The 20,368-nt window shown below is 36.9% G+C and overlaps 3 protein-coding genes across 3 annotated transcripts; all 3 read left to right on the top strand.

The window, feature by feature from the left end:
* The first annotated feature begins 670 nt into the window (after positions 1–670).
* On the top strand, positions 671–2,847 carry LOC145226617 (uncharacterized). The gene is made up of 5 exons (XM_080092301.1): positions 671–790; positions 860–1,075; positions 1,370–1,555; positions 1,885–1,992; positions 2,511–2,847. The coding sequence occupies exons 1-5, from the start codon at positions 713–715 to the stop codon at positions 2,733–2,735; spliced, it is 813 nt and encodes a 270-aa protein (XP_079948427.1). The 5' UTR covers positions 671–712; the 3' UTR covers positions 2,736–2,847.
* A 77-nt stretch (positions 2,848–2,924) lies between these two features.
* Positions 2,925–9,201, top strand: LOC145226601 (zinc finger MYND domain-containing protein 11-like). Its single transcript, XM_080092300.1, has 17 exons — positions 2,925–3,161; positions 3,589–3,748; positions 3,954–4,112; positions 4,349–4,432; positions 4,491–4,583; positions 4,713–4,841; positions 4,918–5,013; positions 5,079–5,197; positions 5,370–5,496; positions 5,563–5,649; positions 6,327–6,383; positions 6,447–6,519; positions 7,106–7,170; positions 7,347–7,406; positions 7,727–7,900; positions 8,171–8,287; positions 8,543–9,201. The coding sequence occupies exons 1-17, from the start codon at positions 3,043–3,045 to the stop codon at positions 8,681–8,683; spliced, it is 1,860 nt and encodes a 619-aa protein (XP_079948426.1). The 5' UTR covers positions 2,925–3,042; the 3' UTR covers positions 8,684–9,201.
* Positions 9,202–9,764: 563 nt separating this feature from the next.
* Positions 9,765–18,893, top strand: LOC145226585 (uncharacterized). Its single transcript, XM_080092299.1, has 13 exons — positions 9,765–9,967; positions 10,111–10,188; positions 10,426–10,534; positions 10,894–10,973; positions 11,452–11,598; positions 12,032–12,251; positions 12,670–12,800; positions 13,740–13,853; positions 14,153–14,272; positions 15,394–15,510; positions 16,146–16,315; positions 17,004–17,219; positions 17,650–18,893. Exons 1-13 carry the CDS (start codon positions 9,925–9,927, stop codon positions 18,553–18,555), a joined length of 2,451 nt encoding a protein of 816 aa, XP_079948425.1. The 5' UTR covers positions 9,765–9,924; the 3' UTR covers positions 18,556–18,893.
* The last annotated feature ends 1,475 nt before the right edge of the window (positions 18,894–20,368 follow it).

The raw sequence follows: 20,368 nt of genomic DNA, 5'->3' as shown, positions 1-20,368 counted from the left end.
TCGAACGTTACGCCGGAAGAAGGCCATTGTTCGTAAATAAAGCTTGAGTCACCTCTACACTTTATGACAACAGTTACTCAGACAGCCTGCGTTGTTAGTCGCGTATTGTGTTGGAAACTTTGAGTTTTAGAAACTCGTTTAGTTACTGTATTTTACACAGTTTTTTGTGGAATGATTAACAGCAAAACTTAACAAAAATAAAGGATATTAAGAATAATGGTAACAAGACAAAAAGGTCTGAAGGACGCTTATATTAAGTTAACAGATGGCAGTAAATTTGGCAATTCATTTTATTCGTATTATTAAGTTGTAGAAAAACGGGGTTCGAACCCAGGACACTCCCGGGGACGAATCCCGATCAAGGTTTTTTTTATGTCTGTATATGGGTCAGGTGCGCCGGACCATTCGGCCAAGTTCCTGCCCGCACCAAACAAATTGACCTGCTCGAAAACAAAATATGAATTGGAATCGGCCACTAGAACTGCACAGAAATAGTTTAGAGGGCCAAACGATGGTGCAATAAAATGCCTCGTTGCCAGTCGTTGGTCTTGTGAATCTGACGTAATGGCTACATTTTACAACACCAGTTTTCTCCCAGATTAACTTTAAGCAACATACAGGCATTAATCTGGTCTCAATTTTGCTATTTTTTGTGTTTTTGTGAAGGAAACAAGTAGAACAAAAACATATTGTCATTTTCAACTCTTGCCAAATGTATCGCTCACTTGCCAAGTTACGATTTAAGACTTCTGGTGACGTCGGGTTACGCTTTGCTGCGCACCAATCCCGTGTAAGTTTCAAATAATCCTTTTTTTTTTCATAACATTCAAGGTGTTAAACATCTGTATTTCCTCTTTAGTCGATCAGAAACCCTGCAACATTACCGGTATGTGGCAGTGGAGAGTCGAAATCAAATAGGGACGAAGGGGAGCAGCAAAGACACAAGTGGTCAGCTAGTTTCGAATCGAAAATGTTTGGTTCGTTTGCCTTTTGCGTTCTTTCCTACTTTGCGACAACGCACTGGAGCAAACAGCACGCTAAGAAGAAAATACAGCTACAATTAATCAACAGACAGGTAAAAAATCCTTAAACATCTCAAAGATATTTTGAAATTGACAAGTGAAAGATGTTTTGCTTACCCAGAAAGTACACAAGTTTCAAGCTAAAGAAAATAAAGCTCGTTAATGGAGTTTTTGCTTTTTCTAAAGTTTTTATAAATCTTTAAACTTATCCAAAGGAATTTCAATTAACAACATTTACCATTTAAGTTAAATTCAAGTGATAATTTTGTTTCATGCAGTTTCGTATTGGTGAAAAAGGGTTGCTCATTTGTAACAGTACCTGATAAAACAAAGATTTGTTTATTTAGATTGAGGAACTATATGAGCCATTGTACAAAAACCGATTGGTGCAACGAAGCAGCGTAGCAGGAGCTTTGGGAGAATATGAAACAATGAAGCATTTCCTGCAAAAAGCCGAACAAGACCAAAACATTGATATGATCAAGAAATGGAAGACTTTCGTATGGAATGTTCTCTATCCTATCGACAAAGAGGTTGACATTTTGTAATTTGGTTTTCGATGTTTATTGGTTAGAATAGCAAAGCTAAAATCTCCGTTAGCAACCAAGTGGCCTAGGAATCCCAAAATTTACCGGGACTGCAAAAAGCTTTCAGTTATTAATTTATACCTAAGATATAGATATATGCGTGTGGCCTATATAACTATTGAAACAGCCAATTAAGTTTTGTTACGATATTTGACATGATGCTCCAATGGCATCATGTTAAACTTGTTTGGGGAAAAGTTATCTAAGAAAAAACAATATTTGTTACTGACTATTTTTTATTTTAATTAACAAAATTGCTATTTTTTCGTTTTTAGGCTCAGCAGATTCTATGCAAAAATGCACATCTTGTGGTTCACGAAGAATTTGAGAAAGAATTCAAATTATTCTTGGTCCGGTTTGCAAGGCTTCAAGGGATGGTAGAGGTATGAACATGTTCATTTTGTAGACAAATTAACAACAAAATACAATCATATGGCTTTATGAATCAAAACATTAAATGAGACAGCAGCTAGCTACGTTACTATAGGCCAGTGGTTCTCAACCTTTCGTGGACCGTGGCCCCCTTAAAGCAACTTTTCGGCCTCGTGGCCCCCTTCCCTTAAAATGTAGATAGCAATCTTGCGTTGGAATGCGGTATTAATTTTGGCCTTAAACAGGTCTAATGGAGTAAATGAGCGTGATAAACCTCATTGTAAACAAATAGTATGTGAAATAGTCGATTAAATTCGGGAATACAGTTAAAGTGAAAATGACTTTTAGTGGGTGTTTCTTTTGAATCTACGCCCGTGGCCCCCCGGAGCACAGCTGGTCGCCCCCCTGGGGGGCCATGGGCCCTGGTTGGGAACCACTGCTATAGGCTATATCAACTCGTAAAATAAGTAGAGGTTTGGTGTAACAAAAGGTGGCTACTAGTATGAAAGGTTATGTCCTTTATGCGTAGGAGTGGAAACTAAACGACGATAAAGAACATCCCAGGCAAAGTGATGACGGAACGGAAAACGAAATTTTGAAGTTATCTGACACTTCGGGGTACTTGTGTAAAATGTTGGACCGAGTGGAAGAAAGATGCAGAGAGTTACGAAAGAAGCAATCCGATCTTCTGCTAGACATCGCAATTGAAAACGATCATCATTTTGTTATTGATATCTTAAAAAAGTTTTTCTGAGTGTTATTTTTCTCTTTGGCTTGTAAATTCGTTGCATTCACTCGAAACAGTCTTGGACAAAAATGCAGTAAATTAGTGCAATTTGGTGCAATGATAATGTTTAGTACTCTTTGGTAAACGCAAAGAGATGATTTTCAACATTTTTTGGTTGATGTAAAAATCCTAAAGACAAATTTTCGCGCCTATTCGCTACAGCGAAACAAAAATAAAACCAGCGTGTTGTTTGTTTTTGTTTGGTTCCGTGTTTGGGAATTTTCTTGTCAGGAAACAATTGCTTGTTTGGAAAAAAAACTGCAATATATTTACGATGACTATTGAGGAGATTGTCCGTAGATCTTCGGATCCTGCAATTGTTTTTCAATTGTACCAAACTATTGAAACTATTCGAAAGCAAAGACAGATTGCCAATTTGCATCGAGTTGTACGGTAAGCAATTAAAAATCAAAACCGAATTGCAATTTGATTCTACAACATAATTTGACATAAACATATCAAGATGTTTAAACTGCTTGCTGTTAATTCCCAACGTCTTTTCTCTCTAGAGAGTCAAAGTCGTGAATTGTATTGGCATATTTTTAATCATGACATTTCCAAAACTGTTTTTTGATTATGTGTCACGTTTTGTGATGTTTTTTATGTGATTGTCCAAAAAGAAGAATGGTTAAAGAATTTTGATCAGAAATTTGTTTTTGCCGATAAGAATTATGCACTTTGCAATTAGACTTTAAAGATTAGAGAGGTTGCAAGTAATTGTTTGAACGAAAACGCCATGCACCAAAATTTAGGACTGGTGTTGGGTTTATTTTGTATTGCCAGAAAGAAGAAATGACTGAACTCACATGTTTTCATGCAGGTACATGGAACGAGAGTTTAACTGCCCCCCAAAGGAATGTTTGCAGTATCTCCACCAAGTGGTAACAGACTCCCTGATCGTCGAAACAGTGACTGTGGGCTGCAAGGGGTCAAAAGCTGGCATTGAACAGGAGGGTTATTGGATTCCAGATAAAGAAGCTGTAAGTGGGTGTTTAATAAATGTTTGAACCAATTGGCATTTTGGAACGGGTACTACTTAAACATACTCCCTTAAGTAAGTGTAAAAAGACCTTGCTTGTTGCAAAAACCAGTCACTATTGTTGGCAAAAATTTTTTTCAACAGCGTTGAACTAAGCGTTAACTTTTTACTTAACGCTGGTTAAGTTTTTGTGTTTTATAATATAGTTGTTGGAGAGGATTAGTGAAGAATCTCATGACTGGTATTGCTTTGAATGTCACAAACCTGGAAAAGTCATCAGCTGCTCAACATGCTTCCGAGTTTACCACAAACTCTGCCTCGACAAACCGAAAAATCTGCACAACTTTAAATGTGTCTGGTGCAAGGTATATATATGTTTTGTTAGTTTTCTTACATTTGTTTGTGTGTAAAAAATTACCTATTGCATAAACACTGAGTTTATTTTATCTCAATGCATGTTGTGCAACCTGACAAGTTCCATTTTTCTAATTACAAACGGCCAATTGCTGTAGTTGCTTTATTAGTTTACTCCCTCACAAAAAACATGCCTTTATTTGTTGTCTGTCAGATATGAATTAAATTTACCATTTTTTATAACCAGGCAAATGAAAAACAGGCCAATGAACAAGAGAGATTGGCTCTTGGGAAAAGCCTTTACTTTGTTGTTACACAACAGAAAGATTATGTAAGTACATTATGAGTTGTGTGTCAAAAGCTTTAATAATACTATTGTATTTGTTTAGTGGACTGAGCTGGCCAAAAAGCCAGATGAAGAGGAACATCCTTACTACAACTTTTTTGTACACACACATTGTGACCTGGAGCGTCTTCAAATGGTTTCATATTGTTTTTACCCATTTACAACTAAACAATCTGCTCTCAATTAGTAAAGTTGTGTTGGCATCAAAGTTTCTCAATACTAGATCAATTTTCCAGGATTTCTCAATACTATATCAATTTTCCAGGATTGTCACAATTGTGTTTTCCGAAGCAACGAAGAGTTTTTAGCCAAAGCTTTGCTTATTCACCACAACTATGCAGTTGCTCTTGGTGCTGATCACTCCCTGACTAACCTTGCACAGCAGTTTGTAGAGGCAGGTTACAATTTAACAAAATTTTTTTTTTTTAAAACTTTTGGTCATTTAAAGCCGTTATTATGTTGTATTTTAGGATTGTGAGCATGAACTGCAAGAACTTAAGCTTTGCAGAAACTGTTTCTACTTGTCAAACACTAAACCTATGAAGGACTGGTTCTGCAAGCCTTGTGTAAGTTTAAATCAACATATAGTGCCTAGTTATGTTCACAATAAAACATATTTTATTTACAACAGGATCCACCACACCAGGTTGTCTGGGCAAAGCAGAAGGGTTTTGACTTTTGGCCAGCTAAAGTGATTCGAGTTGAAGATGAACGAATCGATGTAAGATTTTTCGGGCGTCACCACCCCAGGTCTGACTTGATTTTCTTGCAGATAACCAAAATAAATCTTTCATCATGCTATTCATTAGTTGATCTGTGAAGCACATGAAACTTAAAAACCTCTCGGAGACACACATTGATGCAAAAATATGCTAAAAAATAGCATTAGTAGCATTGTATGTAAGACTGCACCAAATTTTAGGGCATGGATAACGATAGAGGCTGTTCGGAACATCTCGGTTAGTCCGGCAACGCTTAAGGTGAAGCGCAAACAACATTGGAAACAGGCATGCGATGAAATGAAAGAATACATCAGACAATGTGAATGTGTAAGTTATAATTGTCTGAAAAACCTCTCTGAATTTTCTGTGCTTTAATTCATTATGTTTTTTCAGGCACTAGGCAAAGACGAAGCATCGAAAATCATCTTGTCCGACTCGCCTTATGGAATAGGAAAAAATGCTAAGCTCTTGGCAGCTATGGTATGTAAAGCCATTAAGTTTGTATCTAAGCAATCATTGCCAACATACCAGTGGCATATTTATATTTTGTTATTATCCACTGATAGTGAGTCTTCAGTGCCTTGTGAATATATAATATACTACACACTGTTTAATGGAACTGATGTCCCATAGTTCAATTGTTGTGCTGTGTCTTTTTCTGTAACCTATTGGTGTCTAAACCATTATATTCCTTAATAGTAGTCATGGGACGAGTACCCGGTACTCGGTATCGAGCGATTTCGGTGGTGTCGTTACTCGGTATCGAAATATTTTGTCTCAATTTTCGATACCAATGTACGAGTACCGAAGGCCGATTAACACCATAAGAATACGGGCAACTTTTTGCCAATACTTGCTTCGGACAGCACAAAATCGGGAAAAAGTTCTACCGGGTTACGTATATTTTTTCGCTATCACGTGGTGATTATATTTTTCGGCATGTGTGTGTGCAAGCCTGTACCCCGACCATGACAGATAAATTAGCCAGTGGTATATAACTAAGTACAACACTACACTTAAGTACTCGGTATCGAAGGTATATTACATGTGGTTCTCTTACTCGGTATCGGTACTCGCTTCAAAACCTGGTATCGTCCCATCACTACCTAATAGTCAACAAAAACCAAAAAAATGAAACTTGTGCTAATATTAAACAGGAAAAAGTCAACCGATCGTCACCGACAAGCAATCATTCGACTCCAGTTAAAACCACAGTAAGAAATCAGACATATCTACAACTTAGGTGTTTTCTGTAACATTGCTTTTGGTTTTTGTAGGCAGAAGCAGATGTTAATGGAAGTGTTGTTGTGGATGATGAAGAAAATGAAGCCAAAAGTGACATCCTTGATGGTAAGAGTAACTTGTGTATTTTTTTGCTGTTATATATTCTTTGGTAGTTCGTGACAAAGCATGTGAACTATAGTATTACTTTTTTATTCTTGGTTGGTATAAATCAGGGGTGGGCAACCTACGGCCTGCGGGCCGGATGCGGCCCGCGAACAACTTTTGAGCGGCCCGCGACACATGTTTTATTTTGATCGGCTGAACGGAATGTGTGTGTTAAAGCCCAGTTTATACCAAAGATTTGTTACATTAAACCTGATAGTTTTTAGTTTATTACTAAGAAGAGGCATTGTTATGTACAAAGACAAAATCATTGTGTTTGACTTTGCTTACACTGCTATGTTATTGCATGACCATCGTTGCGGCCCGCCGACACAATATAACACTACTTTTTGGCCCGCGCATGCAAAAAGGTTGCCCACCTTTGGTATAAATGCTAAAATGTTACTAGTTGTTGAATTTTTTGTTGCGTTTTCTGGAAAATTGTTTTTCATTGTGTTAAATGCCTAATATACCTTCTCTTGTTTTTGTTTTTACATGAATATTGAATATGTATTTTGGTTAACTTTGTTAAAATTGGCTTCATGTGCAGATTCAGAAATAGTCGATGAAAATAATCACCTACCTACTGAAATTCCATCGGAAACAAAAGATAAGGTGCATTTTCAATTTTGTTCAAAGTTTAGGTAGTTAACACATTATACAATAAACAAGTTTAGTTGCATGACCATAAAAGTCAACAAGACTGATTACTTAAAGTTTAATAACTTAAACTGTATTTGTGCACATACTATGACTGAACTTTTTGCAAATCATTTTTTTTTTGCTTACAGAGTAACTCACCACCGGCAAAAAGAATCAAGTTAGAAGAAGTGACTGTTATTTCAAAACCGGTGAGATTTGTTAAAATATATTTATGACACATTTTGCTCAAAAAATACTGTTTGTTTGTTGTGCAATTAATTTAAGTCTGTTGGTGTTGCAAAACTTGCACAGATGATTCTGGGTAATTGCAAAATCAGTTTTATGGCATACTGATTCTCTACCGGAGTTACATTTCTACTACAACGTAAAAATAAGCCAGATTCACCCAGACTGCTGCTTGGTGAATGAAGACTTTTGAAAAACTCATAATTTTTTAAGGCTGCGTTGAACTGCATTTACAATACATCTTTCCTAACACATTATTCATTTCTTAATTTCTATCAACCAGATTTCGGTAAGAAGGAGTTTTGACAGCGAAGAACAAACAATTCTGTCGGAACTGAAACAAAACAACTGCGGCTGCAAGGCTCGGTACGAAGCTATTCTAATGAGATTCAAAGATTATGTAATTGAGTCAAATCGCTTGGACAAAAGCAAAATGATGAGAGCTGCTGCGATCAAGGTTGGTTTCATGCGTTTTTTTAATCAGTTGTTTTTGTCGTAATGTTTTTTCGTTGAAAACGCGTATTTGAATCTGGAAGTGCTACGAACAGTCGTAATCGTTGCCGCGAATGGACTTGCTTTTGTTTGTTTGTTTTATTTTTATCATCGGTGGGTGCGAAAGGCCTGAATGCGTTATGCTCAGACAATGAGTCCACCATCGAGCTGCCTGTTTTAATGCAAATTTGCAATTGTTGTTTCGTTTAATCTCTCCCTCGTGTTGGTTTCACAGTCGGAACACGAACTTGACGAGGTACGTTCACAAGTTGTTGCGGAATACGAGGACAAGATTAAGGAACTAAAGGAAAAACATGAAGAGGAATTACGGGAAGCAAAAATGCGGAACTGGGTGAGTTAAATTATCCGCTTTGTACTGCAAGCTTAAAAACGCTCAGCCATTTGTGATGAATGTGGCAATTGTATCATAATAGTGCTGCCACAATATCTTTAACCCAGCGAAATACACTCAACTTAAATTAAGCCATGATGAACGAAGTTTCTAGATTTTTCAAGCATATGCCTTGCCATATGGGAATGCTTGGGAGACCGGCTTTAATTGGCCTGGCCTGCTACAACGTAATTTAATGCATTTGTTCTATTTCAGTGTCGAGTCTGTCTTGAGGAGACGCCCTCCCCGTGTTGCAAGAACGCCAACCGCTGCACCGACTGCAAAGACAAACAACCCTCTGACGTAAGCATGACGTCATCGCAGCGTAAACGTCGTTCGGGGAGATCCAAGTCGTGAAAGTGATGTTTTTTGAACCTGGCTGTGGAGAACTAAAATATTGCCAAAGCTAAAGCACAATGATCAAGATTTCAGTTTTGCTCAAACAAGTGGACTTTGTATTTGAAAGATTCGCTGCCATGACTTTTATTTTCTGGCGGCATTTTTGTCATTGCTGTCATTCTTTTATTTCACGTAAGGTGCATAGATGTGCTTTTTCTGCAAATTGAAGATTTTTTGTTTCCGACACACAAATCTGTAACCTACATCCCCAATTGCACATCTTAAAGTGTGATGTTTCTTTTACAAAATTGGGAAATTTTGCTGAAGAAATTTGTTAGGTTAGGCGCTAGTTTCGTATTGTCTCATATTTTTTTCCATTTAGGCTATCATGTAAACGTTTGTGACTTCGAAGTTCTTGCCAAAAATGATTTTGGTTCATTTTCCGTGTTTTTACTTTTTAGAACTTACGTTTAATCAGTCTAGCCCACTCAAAACGGAGTTAGAAAGAAAAAGTAAAATAAAAGTTCGGCGTTCAACTTTGTGACTCAGTTGAGGGAAGAATAAATGCTAGCCGCCAGCCTGTGTATAACCCGATAAAACGTTGTTTGAAACTTCCGTTATACAAACAGTAGTGACTTGCTGTGTGCAAATTGTTGAATCAAGATAAGGTTTCAGCTACAAGTCGTTAAGTGTACACGAATAGACCGTGTAATTTATTTGAAGCAATTTGCCGAACTGCACGAGATAAACTTTACATTTTTTTTCGGCTAAAAATCTTCTCTGATGGCAGTAATTTATTCTCAAACTCGCGTTAAAGGACCAGTAATATCGGCAATCACTTTATTTGACGAAATTTGTTGAAATGTGTCTGCGTCGAGGCTACGGGTAAGCACCGCATTTGTCAGCTGATTAGCAATAAACTCACTCGTACACAAATCTGGTGGCCATTGTTTGGGCGTATCGGAGTGAACCGTTATGAAACATCAAATTTCGGGTTTCGATTGTTTGGGTGAACTGAGAAAGTGAGATTTTTCCGTGTCGTAATATTTTGTTAGTTTTAATTCAAAGCTTTATAGCGATTATATTTTCTCATTTGTTTTTGTTTTTTTAACGTTTTTGCTTTAGGAGTATATGTAATGAAAATGAAATAGACCAGCCATGTTAGGGCCTTGGTTTTGTTGGTAAAAAAACAAGTTCTGTTGGAAAAGATACTGAAAGATTGGAAAAGTTCAGCCTGTTTAGAAATCTCGGGTATTGGAATGTATTTTAGTCAAGAAATATTGTTTTTCCTGGTTTCAATTGGTAAGTTACCTGGTATACATTAAATGTAACAACGATTTTTTACTGTGTTATCAATTTAAATTGTAAACCTTATGTGTAATATTATGGCTGGGGGTAACAGATACAAATTTATGTCTTTTAATGCTGTTCATGTTTTTGTGCAGTGATTAAAGAACAGTCTGCCTTATCATTTCCAAACGTTCAATACAATTATGAAAATCCGGTGTCCGGAACAAGAGATGGTATGAAACTATGAATTATTATTTGTCAAAATGCTACTAGTGTTCTGTAAAATTGTCATCACAAAGTACTTAAATTGAAGATATTTACCAAACACAACTGTTATGCTGTATTTTCCAGTAACATGTTTCAAAACTTCTCTAAAAATGTTTTAAAAGTCACTGTAGTCACTTTTTGCAAATGATTTTGAAAGTAACATGCCTGTAAACAATTTTCAACTTTTGTTTATTTCTCCTTAGGGTGTGTTTCTCTTGAAAGACATGGAACTATTGATTTCAAGTCAAACACATCAACAGTAACAAAGTGCTGGGCTTTACATTTGCCTGCTCCAGAATATGTTACTCTGAGGTAAAGATGTAATAGCATCTTTTTTCATTCGAATAAAAGTTTGAAGGTTTTTTCCTCTTTCGTAACAAGAATCCAATTTGTAAATTAAAAATTTCACGTTTTGGGGGGCTGTGGGTGAACCAAGGAATCCAACGGGGTCAAAATTCACATGGACCATCTTTAGACCAATATCTATAATGTGTGTATATTTGAAAAAGTTTGAATCATTCTTTCTTGACCAAAACGTGGGAACAAATCTGCGTTAGATGGATAAAAAGAAAAAAGAAAAAAAAGTATAGAAAAAAACAATATGAGTCTGTAACATGGAGTCTGAGTAAGATAAAAAGGCTCTGCAGTTATAAGAAATATATTGTTTTCAGTTTGACAGAAATACACATCAAACAGAAATGTTACAACAACTATCTGCTCATCAAAAGCGATCCGTACTATTCAAAAGAAGGTATGAGCTAATATATATTAAAGTTAAAACACCTCTGATTAAGCGACTATTATTTTTCTACTACTACAAGGATCTGTTTTTGCATAACCACTTAGCCAAACTTTTTTTAGGCAATTAACCAGATTGTATGATTAATCAGGCAATGGGTTTTTAACAAGTTGCTTTAGTTGGGTTTTAAGATTCTCGTGGTAATAAATAAAATATGTAATTGGCCCGATTTCTCTGTATTTATGTGATGTGTGGTTACATTTCAGGTGATATTAAACAACTGGCAATCAATGTTTTAAAATATTTAAAATTTTTTGTTTGTTACAGCATTTATTCCGCTGTATCAATGGATTTTTGTTAAACCAATTCAAAAAAACTGTTATTACATGTACATTTAATGTCATACTACCTAACAATAATGAGGGGTGGCAGTGGTATTGCAGTGCAGTACAGTATTACTATACTTTTGCTCATAGAAATTGGTTTGTAGGTGTTTATCCAGCTGTGAAGAGAATGTGGTGTGGATCGGTTCAACCTCAAACTTTAACAATGAAGAGGGATTACATTGAAATAACCCTGTATGCTAATAATGGATATAACGGAGTATTGCCTTCATTTAAAATGGATTACACTGTTGGTATGTGCTATTGATTGATTTGTTTATGTTGTGGAGCTTTTAAATTTGCTTAAATTCAACATAAATGACCTACATTAAGCATAAGAGAAAACATATTATCCTTAGAAAGCTTCTATATTATTATGTTATGTGGCATTTATCAATAAAAGAGGGAAGTTACACACCCAGTTATGCCACAATAAAATATACTTTAAGACTTCATATGCTCTGTGCATGCAACACAAATGAAAAACCTAACCATTATACTCAACGGTGCCTGCTATAGCCATTCTGTTTGCCTAGTGAGAGTTTATTATCTAAGCTCAAAAATTTATTTAGCTCCAATGACGAACACTGTATATTTTGTGTATCTACTGCAACTAATTGTAATGCAGCATGTTACCAAGGTAATGTATGTCTTTAGTGGTTCTAAAACAATTTACTTTTGTTGCAGAGGACCAGTGTCTCGTTCAGCGTCACATCCAGTCCTACACATTTGTCACCAGCGTTGGTTATCCCGAATCAAATATTGTCCCAGACTGTGTTTGGAATATCTCTTTGACACAAGAATCAAGCCATATCCCTTTACAGTTCATTCTAAATGAATGTGACTTTTATAGCGGCGGTCGTATATATGTTTACGACGGCACGAGCACAGATAGCCCATTGATATGGTATGTATGAATTGGTTTGAAGTAAGGTTTTTGTGAAGGTGTATAAAGTTAAACCCAACTATTTCAACTATTCTACGATATTTATTGACTGAATACACTGTTGCTACCAGGCATAACGTATCAACAAAATTTTTAGCTCTTCCTGCAGTTTTTATTTTAATATGCCAACGTTTCGATGTCCCATTTATTGACTGATTTCGTTACTGGAAAATATTTTCCATTCTTAGCGAGTCAACTTTTCTAGGTATTAAGTTATACATGTTAAGTAATAAACCCTTCTATGCCATTAGGTTAAGCGTGTACTGTAATTGGTAATTAAACAACAAAAGCCAATTAAAAATTGCAGACATGTTAGTGCAATCGAATGGTGCATTATGCCAAACTTGGAGTCAACATAAAGATCCTTAATTTGTTTTAGGAATGACAGTTGCAATGAAATTACGAACACAGGTGAAGTTTTAGCCACTGCATCTGGTCCTCATATGCTTGTAAGGTACAGGAACAATCTTTCACCAGCGAGAGGATTTAACGCAACTGTGAAAGCGAAAGGTAAATTCAGCAATTACTTTTAGTCAGCAATACTTTGTATTTGTTGAATTGAACATTGTGGAAAATGTTGATGCTTTTAGTCGGTAAATGTAAATTTCTATGATTCTTTCTTAATGAAAAATTCTTTCACTAGTAGACAAAGTTAATGCAACAGTAAAAGCGAAAGGTGAATCGTTTGTGATGCTTAATTGAATATTTTCGAAAATCAAGTAGTGTTTGGTTGATCGGTGTAAAAAGATATTTTTTGTGTTACTTCTATCAAAATTGTTTTGCCATTAAATAGAATTAAAATTTCTTAATTGCAGCCCTTTGCTTTGTGGCAGTTTCTTCAATGTTTTATTGTGGTGTTAAATTGGGCGCAAAATTTGAATTGTTAGCTTGCTTTAAACTTTTATAGAGCTTTTTTAAAATTTTTGGTGCATTAATTTAATAGCTTACTATGTAGGGATTTGATAGAGAACATGTTTAGTTGGGTAATTTTCTTGGTCTATGTAATTTGCATAAATGTGTACAGAAGGTGCTATTTAAAGATCTGTAATGCCCCAGGCTATAATTGTCCACTTAAACTTATGCACTTGCCACTTGTAAAAATATACCACATTTCAAGGGCCCTAACATGTGTTACTTATGAAAGAACACATATAAAACTATTATTTTTATTTCTTAAAACTAAAAAAGTGCTTCTAAAAAACTTTTTCATTTAATACTTTCATATCTGATTTTGTAATTGTAAAGTTTAAATAGACTTACCTAATTTTAAATTACGTACTGATTTAATTTTTTCATCTAAAATTGTAAATTCAATTTCAGAGCATATAGTTTTATGTTGTTTACAACATATAGTTTTGTATCGAATTTTTATTATTTGGGTAACTTTATGGGGTAACAAGAGTTTTTAATCCATGCAGAAGTAAATATAAACCAGAATGTGTATTTCAGGATACTGTCTGCCTGGTTCATATTCATGTGGAGATCAAAACACATGTTACTTGGAAAGACAGCACTGCGATGGGAACAGAGATTGTGCAACAGGATACGATGAAATGGGATGTAGTAAGTAACATGCAGTTGAATGTTTACAGCTTGAAAAATGTCCAAAAATAATAATGCGAATTCCCATACATACAAAATGCGTTTGAAGTATAAACACGAAAAAAGATACAAACGATGTTATTTGTTTGTTTTGTTTCTTAGGATTTCTCACTTCATTTTTAGATATTTTTTTTCTTTCATCCGAAACTGTAGTTTTGGGGTCATTTTAACCAGCCTAAAAAGGTTTATGTTGTCTTGGAGAAGTTTAAAATACATTAAAATAAATATCACATTTTCAAACATGACCTTTTTATTTCCAGCAAGTACATGCTCCAATGATTTGTTCTGGTGTGGGGCAGAAAGCTGGCACTGTTACTCGGCAAATCGGTATTGTGATGGAAAAACCGACTGTCCTAATAATGTGGATGAAAATGATTGCAGTAAGTGGCTTAAAAATCCATTACCAGTTCTACCAATTGAAGCGTAGTAGAACCAAGTATTGTTTCGAACAAAGGATGCTTGTGCTGTGACGACAAAGGCAATTATGACGCATTTGCTGAAAGAAGGCCTGGGCGCGTCATCACGTTACGTCATAATGTTGGTCAGAATATTGAAGACATGTCATATGGGCTGGATATAAAGTTTATGTGAAATGTGTGCTGTTATGTCAAGCAGAAGTTGAACTTTTTAAATATCGGTTTTGCATTGTTACAAACGTTCATAAAGTCTTTGGGATGTTGTCAAAACGCACAAAATTATTAAAACTAGCGTTTTCCTATTACATCTTAAATAGCGAAAGATTAAATCGTAGTAGTCTGGAGTTTTAGGTTCAAGTCTTTTGTTTTTTTTGCAATTTTTAGTGGCTTGCTTTGTACACCTAATTGTTAAAAAGCTTGCGCACATTAAAAACTCGTTTCAAATGTTTTAACAATCGCTTCTGCCATTATTGGTACATTGTGTCATATAAAATAAGTTATAAATATATCCAGTTCAGTAGGTGTCCACTGTTATAAAAATTCACAAAATTGGCGATGCTGTAATGTTGTTGAGACAATGGGTGATCTATGATGTAACAAGCGTCTGTGTGATTCAACAATTTCTTGTTTCTTGTAACGGAATTGTTACGTCATTGACATAAATCATGCTGTGTTGTTGTGAAAACTGAATGTAACGGATGTTTGTAGCGGAAAGTACCAACGATGCGATACTGATAACGAGAAACGAAAATGTAAAAAAAATTACTCTTTTAAATCAATCAAAATGAATGAAATTTTGTCCAGTGTTTGACAATTATCTTTTCTATATAAACGGCATATACGTTCATTACATTTAAAGCATGTCAAAAAGCCATACTGCTTAAACTCTTTAACATTTCTGGCTTAAGAAGAGCAAAAATAGTTAAATGGCAAATTCACCGTAATTTGTGGCTTGTTTATACCAAAAACATTTGAAAATTACCATTAAAATGATTATTTTATCACATGATTTACCACAGTAAAAGTATGGCTACAAATTGACAATTAGCCTTTACTATATTCACACAATTCTGTTCTTTTTGCAGCTAAATGTGCACCTGGTGCGTTTCTTTGTCAAAGCGAGAGGAAATGTATTTACGAGCAGTGGGAATGTGATGGAACTCCTGATTGTTCAGATGGCTCCGACGAGATAGGATGCTCATGTAAGTCAATACTTTATCGCTAGTTTTACGAACCACGTCTTATACAAACTAGTTTGTTTTTTATTGCAGTTGATACATTGTTAAAAGTCGTGTAAGCGGTGTTTCCCAAAGTATAGGTCGCCTGTTTTGTAACTTTTTAAATTTGTGTCATTTTTCAAACGGCTTTGAGCCGCTGTGTGTCATTAATTTCACAACAATTTCGTTGTGTTGTTTTTGTTAGAACGTGACAAGTTTTCTGGCTGATATAATTTATCAAACTCTCTTTAAAGATTGGGTCGAATCGGGACTTTGGGTCAAATAGGCAAATACCGTTTGCCGAAATCCACGTTTTAGAAATGAAAATGCCACCAAAACACTAATTAGGTATTTCCACGGGTCGCCAATCACCAAAAATGTGCATTGACAATATTCGTCTAAAAAAAGTTTGGGAACCACTGTTGTAAATTGGCATGAACGAGTTCACTTGCTTTCCAAACAACAATTTGTTTAAATATATCGGGTCGAGTCTTTTGAGCCAAACATTTAGTTTCGCGCTTATTACTAATGATAAGCATAAATATAAGAAGCAAGTTTATGATGTTATAATGTTGCCCACACTAAAGTGTGCGAAAACAATCTCAATTGTTTCATCACAGACACAGCAAGTCGTCAGGTGATTACAGCAGCTATCATTGGTTCTCTCATTTGCGGCCTTTTACTCGCCGTAGCACTGGGCTGTTCGTGCAAACTTTACACGTTAAGAAGTGCTTCACGTCATAGACGAAGTCGCCAGGTTGTACCAACACCTCTTGGACGAATAGCAAGGGTAAGTGAATGTAAAGTAGTAAGCACACTAGGTGATGTTTCGTTGAGCGTTTGTGAGTTTTATGTAAAAGCACTTTTAGTATTTAAGTTGCTTGTTTACAGTTTGTTGCCATGTAATACTTATAAAACCCAGCCTAAACGCACAAAACACTCTGCTTTCTGTTAACTACTGAGATCGGCTTGCACAAACCACTATTACTCACAAAAATGTTGGCATGCGAAGTCATTACCACTATTACTCTCACAAGTGAACTAGCCCGCAGCGTTTAAAATTTTTCCGACCCCTATTTAAAATTTTATGATGGCTTTGGCCCCTGAAAGGTTTATGCATTGTAGACAAAAGAAAATGCAACTCTGATACTTCAAAAATGTGCTAGTCTGGTGGTTATCAAACTGTACAGGCTTGTGGCAAAACTGCTCTCATAAAATTTCACACTTCATAGTTAAACAGTACAAAAAAGTTGAATAAAAAACCGAATTTGAAAGACCGATTTTCGCAGCAAATAAGATTAAATTGACGTCCTAGTGTTGTCGACACGCCCACATTTTGTCACCACGTCCCCAAAACATAAAATCAGATTTGCACTCGAATATTCCGCCACAAACATTTTACCAACCACTGCACCGAACCTTAAGGAGGTCTTCACGTCAATCAAGTCAATTTCTAACCAATCACGTCTCATCAACAGCAACTTCTCCTGCGCGAAGCCCCGCCCTCGTACTCGATGACAGTGGACGGAGTAGATAGCGATAGTCCCGATTCTTCGCTCCGGCGCAGTTCTAGTTCCAGGCGCCGGAGGGAGAGACGGAACCGGAGACGGAACCGACATCGCGACCCCCAACTGCGCCGGGCAAGACCAGATACAAGCCGACAACAATCTGTGACATCACAAGACGCTCTCGAGGTGAGGATACCTTCGTTGTTATGTTTACATGTTTATTGGTTTCTCCTATGAAGTATACGCATTTCATTTTCCGTGTCTTTTTCACCGTTTTATTGTTTTGGGCTTGAAAAACGAGTCGAAGTTCTTCAAATTTGCACATGTGATAAATGAGTATACTGTTTGCACTTAGTAATACATGGCATTAATATAGTTACATTGTTTGGCAAATAGGAGTGCTTGTAATGTCTTCAAACTACACCATGTTGAAAAGATGGATGTCTGAAGCAGTGCACTGTATGTTTAACTCCAGGACCGATTGGTTCAGAACTGTTACTAATATCAACAACAACAAAAAAACGCTCGGCCTGCTTCACGACTCATTCGAAATGAAATCCTGTAAGGTTAAGGGACTAAAACGAACTTAAACTCTATGTTATTTGATCTTCTACAGCCGAATGCTCAGGAAGACCGAGTGATGCCTGCTCCTCCCAACATCCCTCTACCTCCCGCTCCTCCAGGCGACGAACCATCCACTAGCGGCGCCACACACCGAACTCAAGAACCCATCGCCACGTCATCAAGCGCCGACGTCACAGCTGCTGCGTCAGCCAGCACGGCGGCGTCATCGTCGCAGGAGGAACAAGCTCCTCCTCTTCCGAAGAAGCGCAGGATCAGACCAGTGATGGTAGAGGCTCCCTGCACTGATGAGTTGGTGGAAGACATCCCGAACTGTGTCCACCCGAATCCTCCAGCCTATAATGATGTAATTGATCCTCATCCCGCGGGATTGCCTCCTCCTCATGCACGTGACAACAGGGAGGACATTGTGATGGAGGATGAAACTCCTGCATCCAGGACAATGATAAATCGCTTCCTTGCTCGGTTTAGTCCAAACAGAAGCCCGAGATTTTGGAGAAACTTTTTCCGCAGAGGAAATTCCTCGCCACCCTTCCACGAGCTCGAGGAGCAACCCGACACAGTTAGCAGGGACAGCGACAGCCTTATTTTATCGCTCGACACTGTCTCCATGGAGCCGACGTCATCTTCTTCATCTCAGGATTCCGTCAATGTAGAACCTCAGATGCTGGTTGCCAAGGAAACCATGAAACCGTCTTCATTTTACCCACCAGTATCTCACATCAAAGAGTTGGAGGCGAGAGGAAGTGATGAGGATGATGACAGGGAGGTGGTGAAGTTGAGTCATCCTCCGAGAACGTTCTCCCCTGTGGAGATGAGGAGCATGGCGAGAGGACACGTGGAGGACAGCCTCCCCTCCCCATTATTGGTGATTTCAAATTTCGCTGACTTTGAGGACAATAGGGGAACTCCCTCACCCGCAACCGACTTGCAGAGCTAGCAATAAATTTTTGCCCCCCAGTCCTTTGTTTTGTGGGCAAAATATGCAAGTTTACCGTCACCTAGCGTTAACGTTTCCACATTTATTTGCTCGCTAGTAGGCACAAGAGAGGTATATGATAAAACCAAAATCTCGCGTTTCAAACCAATGGTCATTATAGCACTTGTATGTCAAAACCAAATACATTTTTTGTTCAATTGTGGCGTCACATGCTTTCTTCTGTGACGTCATCGTTCACTTGTTACGTTTCTTTTTTATTATGACGCATGTTTCATTCTTGTGCATGTTTCGCATTGTTTTGTTTCTGTCTTCATGGCAATACATTTTTATGTGCTTGGTTTCGTTGTAATTCTTTAAGCAACAGCTTGAATCATTAATCAATATTTAAATCAGTTTCCTTGTAATTGCGAAAAGGACTGTAACACGGAGAGTCATATTGGCAAAATGAGAATCTGCTAAATAATACCCAAGAAAAATCGTAAAAAAACTTTTATGTCTCCAATTTGTGCCCTTAAATAACTGTTTTTCGTAGAGTTAAAACTTGACCAGAAAGCTAATAGCCATCTTACAGAATATCCGAAGGTCAAGATTTTGAAAGTGCCAAATCCCAAAGCTTGTTGTATTAAGTCAGTTAGCAATTAGGAGAGGACGTTGGCTTGCCACTCGACCGAGTATTTTGCGAAAAAGTACCCAAGAAAAATAGTAAAAACTTCTATGCAGCTAATTTAAAAAAAATGATAAAATGACTTGAGCTTTTCGTTGAGTTGGAACTCGACCAGAAAGCTAACAGCCATCTCATAGAATATAGCCAACAGTCAAGATTCTAAGTGTTGGAACGTCCCTGCCCAAGCTTGTTGTATTAAGCCAGTTAGCAATTAAGAGAGGACGTTGGCTTGCCACTCGACCGAGTATAATAAACCGCAATGTTTGTTAATTAGCTTCCAGTAGCAAATGCAATCAACACTTCTGTGAACTCCCGAGCAAACAAATAAATGGAAGTAGCAACACGTTAAAATGTTAGAAAGTCAAATATTATGAGGTTAATATGTTGGGTGAAATTTCATGTTAGATTTTGAATGATTTTTTTCTGTACAAAGTTTAGGCTCGGTATATTTTATTGGAACCACCTGAAGTACGCTGAAACCTTAAACACAATGTAACAGTGCGATGATCACTTTGGGCTCAGTGCACTTAAGAAGACTTTGAAGAAACCACCAGGCGTTCGGTAAAATCTGCAAAACGTGGTAGCTGTTTTGTCGGCCGCCACAAATTAATACAAACAGAAAAAAACAAGCAAACAGTCTGACCCTATCGTGGAAACCGGGTCATCAGGTGTTGTCCGGGCTTGCCCTTGCTCCTGGAATGGCTGGAATGAAAAAGTGACAAGTCATCTAATTAGTGCTTTGCTACTTTGCCTCCCGCATTGTTTACAAGTAAACATTAGATGTCCGTCAATAACTCCTCAACATTCAAAGATACAAAATGTGCATAAGTTTCAATTAAGGATTTCAACTTTTCAAAGTTACCTGTATGCGTCAATACCACAAAAAATCTTCAATTTCTGTGCTTGTCCCATCACTTAGCTGGCATAGAAAATTAGTTTTGCTTCCCTTATACGTAAAAATAAACAAGAAAACAAGCTGTATAAAAAACCCATATTCCACGCCTATAAACACATCGAGTCGAAATTGAAATTTAGGTCGACTGATCAACAGAAAAAATCGAGTAGAATTGAAACTTGCAATGTTTTACAGGTAATTCATTTTGGAATTAGCAACACGCCTAAATTGACTTTACACAACATTTATATGTT

Source organism: Phallusia mammillata, chromosome 1, assembly GCF_965637545.1.
Source record: "Phallusia mammillata chromosome 1, kaPhaMamm4.hap1.1, whole genome shotgun sequence".
Taxonomy (NCBI): Eukaryota; Metazoa; Chordata; class Ascidiacea; order Phlebobranchia; family Ascidiidae; genus Phallusia; species Phallusia mammillata.
This window is presented reverse-complemented; position numbering and strand designations above follow the sequence as displayed.

Excerpts from the sequence above, each read along its gene's own strand:
- LOC145226617 (XM_080092301.1), top strand. The coding sequence starts at position 713 with ATGTATCGCTCACTTGCCAAGTTACGATTTAAGACTTCTGGTGACGTC. Across the intron at positions 791-859 it reads TTGCTGCGCACCAATCCCGT|TCGATCAGAAACCCTGCAAC; the intron begins GTAAGTTTCAAA and ends TTTCCTCTTTAG. Across the intron at positions 1,993-2,510 it reads GGCTTCAAGGGATGGTAGAG|GAGTGGAAACTAAACGACGA; the intron begins GTATGAACATGT and ends CTTTATGCGTAG.
- LOC145226601 (XM_080092300.1), top strand. The coding sequence starts at position 3,043 with ATGACTATTGAGGAGATTGTCCGTAGATCTTCGGATCCTGCAATTGTT. Across the intron at positions 5,198-5,369 it reads TTCGGGCGTCACCACCCCAG|GGCATGGATAACGATAGAGG; the intron begins GTCTGACTTGAT and ends ACCAAATTTTAG. Across the intron at positions 6,384-6,446 it reads CGACTCCAGTTAAAACCACA|GCAGAAGCAGATGTTAATGG; the intron begins GTAAGAAATCAG and ends TGGTTTTTGTAG.
- LOC145226585 (XM_080092299.1), top strand. The coding sequence starts at position 9,925 with ATGTATTTTAGTCAAGAAATATTGTTTTTCCTGGTTTCAATTG. Across the intron at positions 12,252-12,669 it reads ACAGATAGCCCATTGATATG|GAATGACAGTTGCAATGAAA; the intron begins GTATGTATGAAT and ends AATTTGTTTTAG. Across the intron at positions 13,854-14,152 it reads ATACGATGAAATGGGATGTA|CAAGTACATGCTCCAATGAT; the intron begins GTAAGTAACATG and ends TTTTATTTCCAG.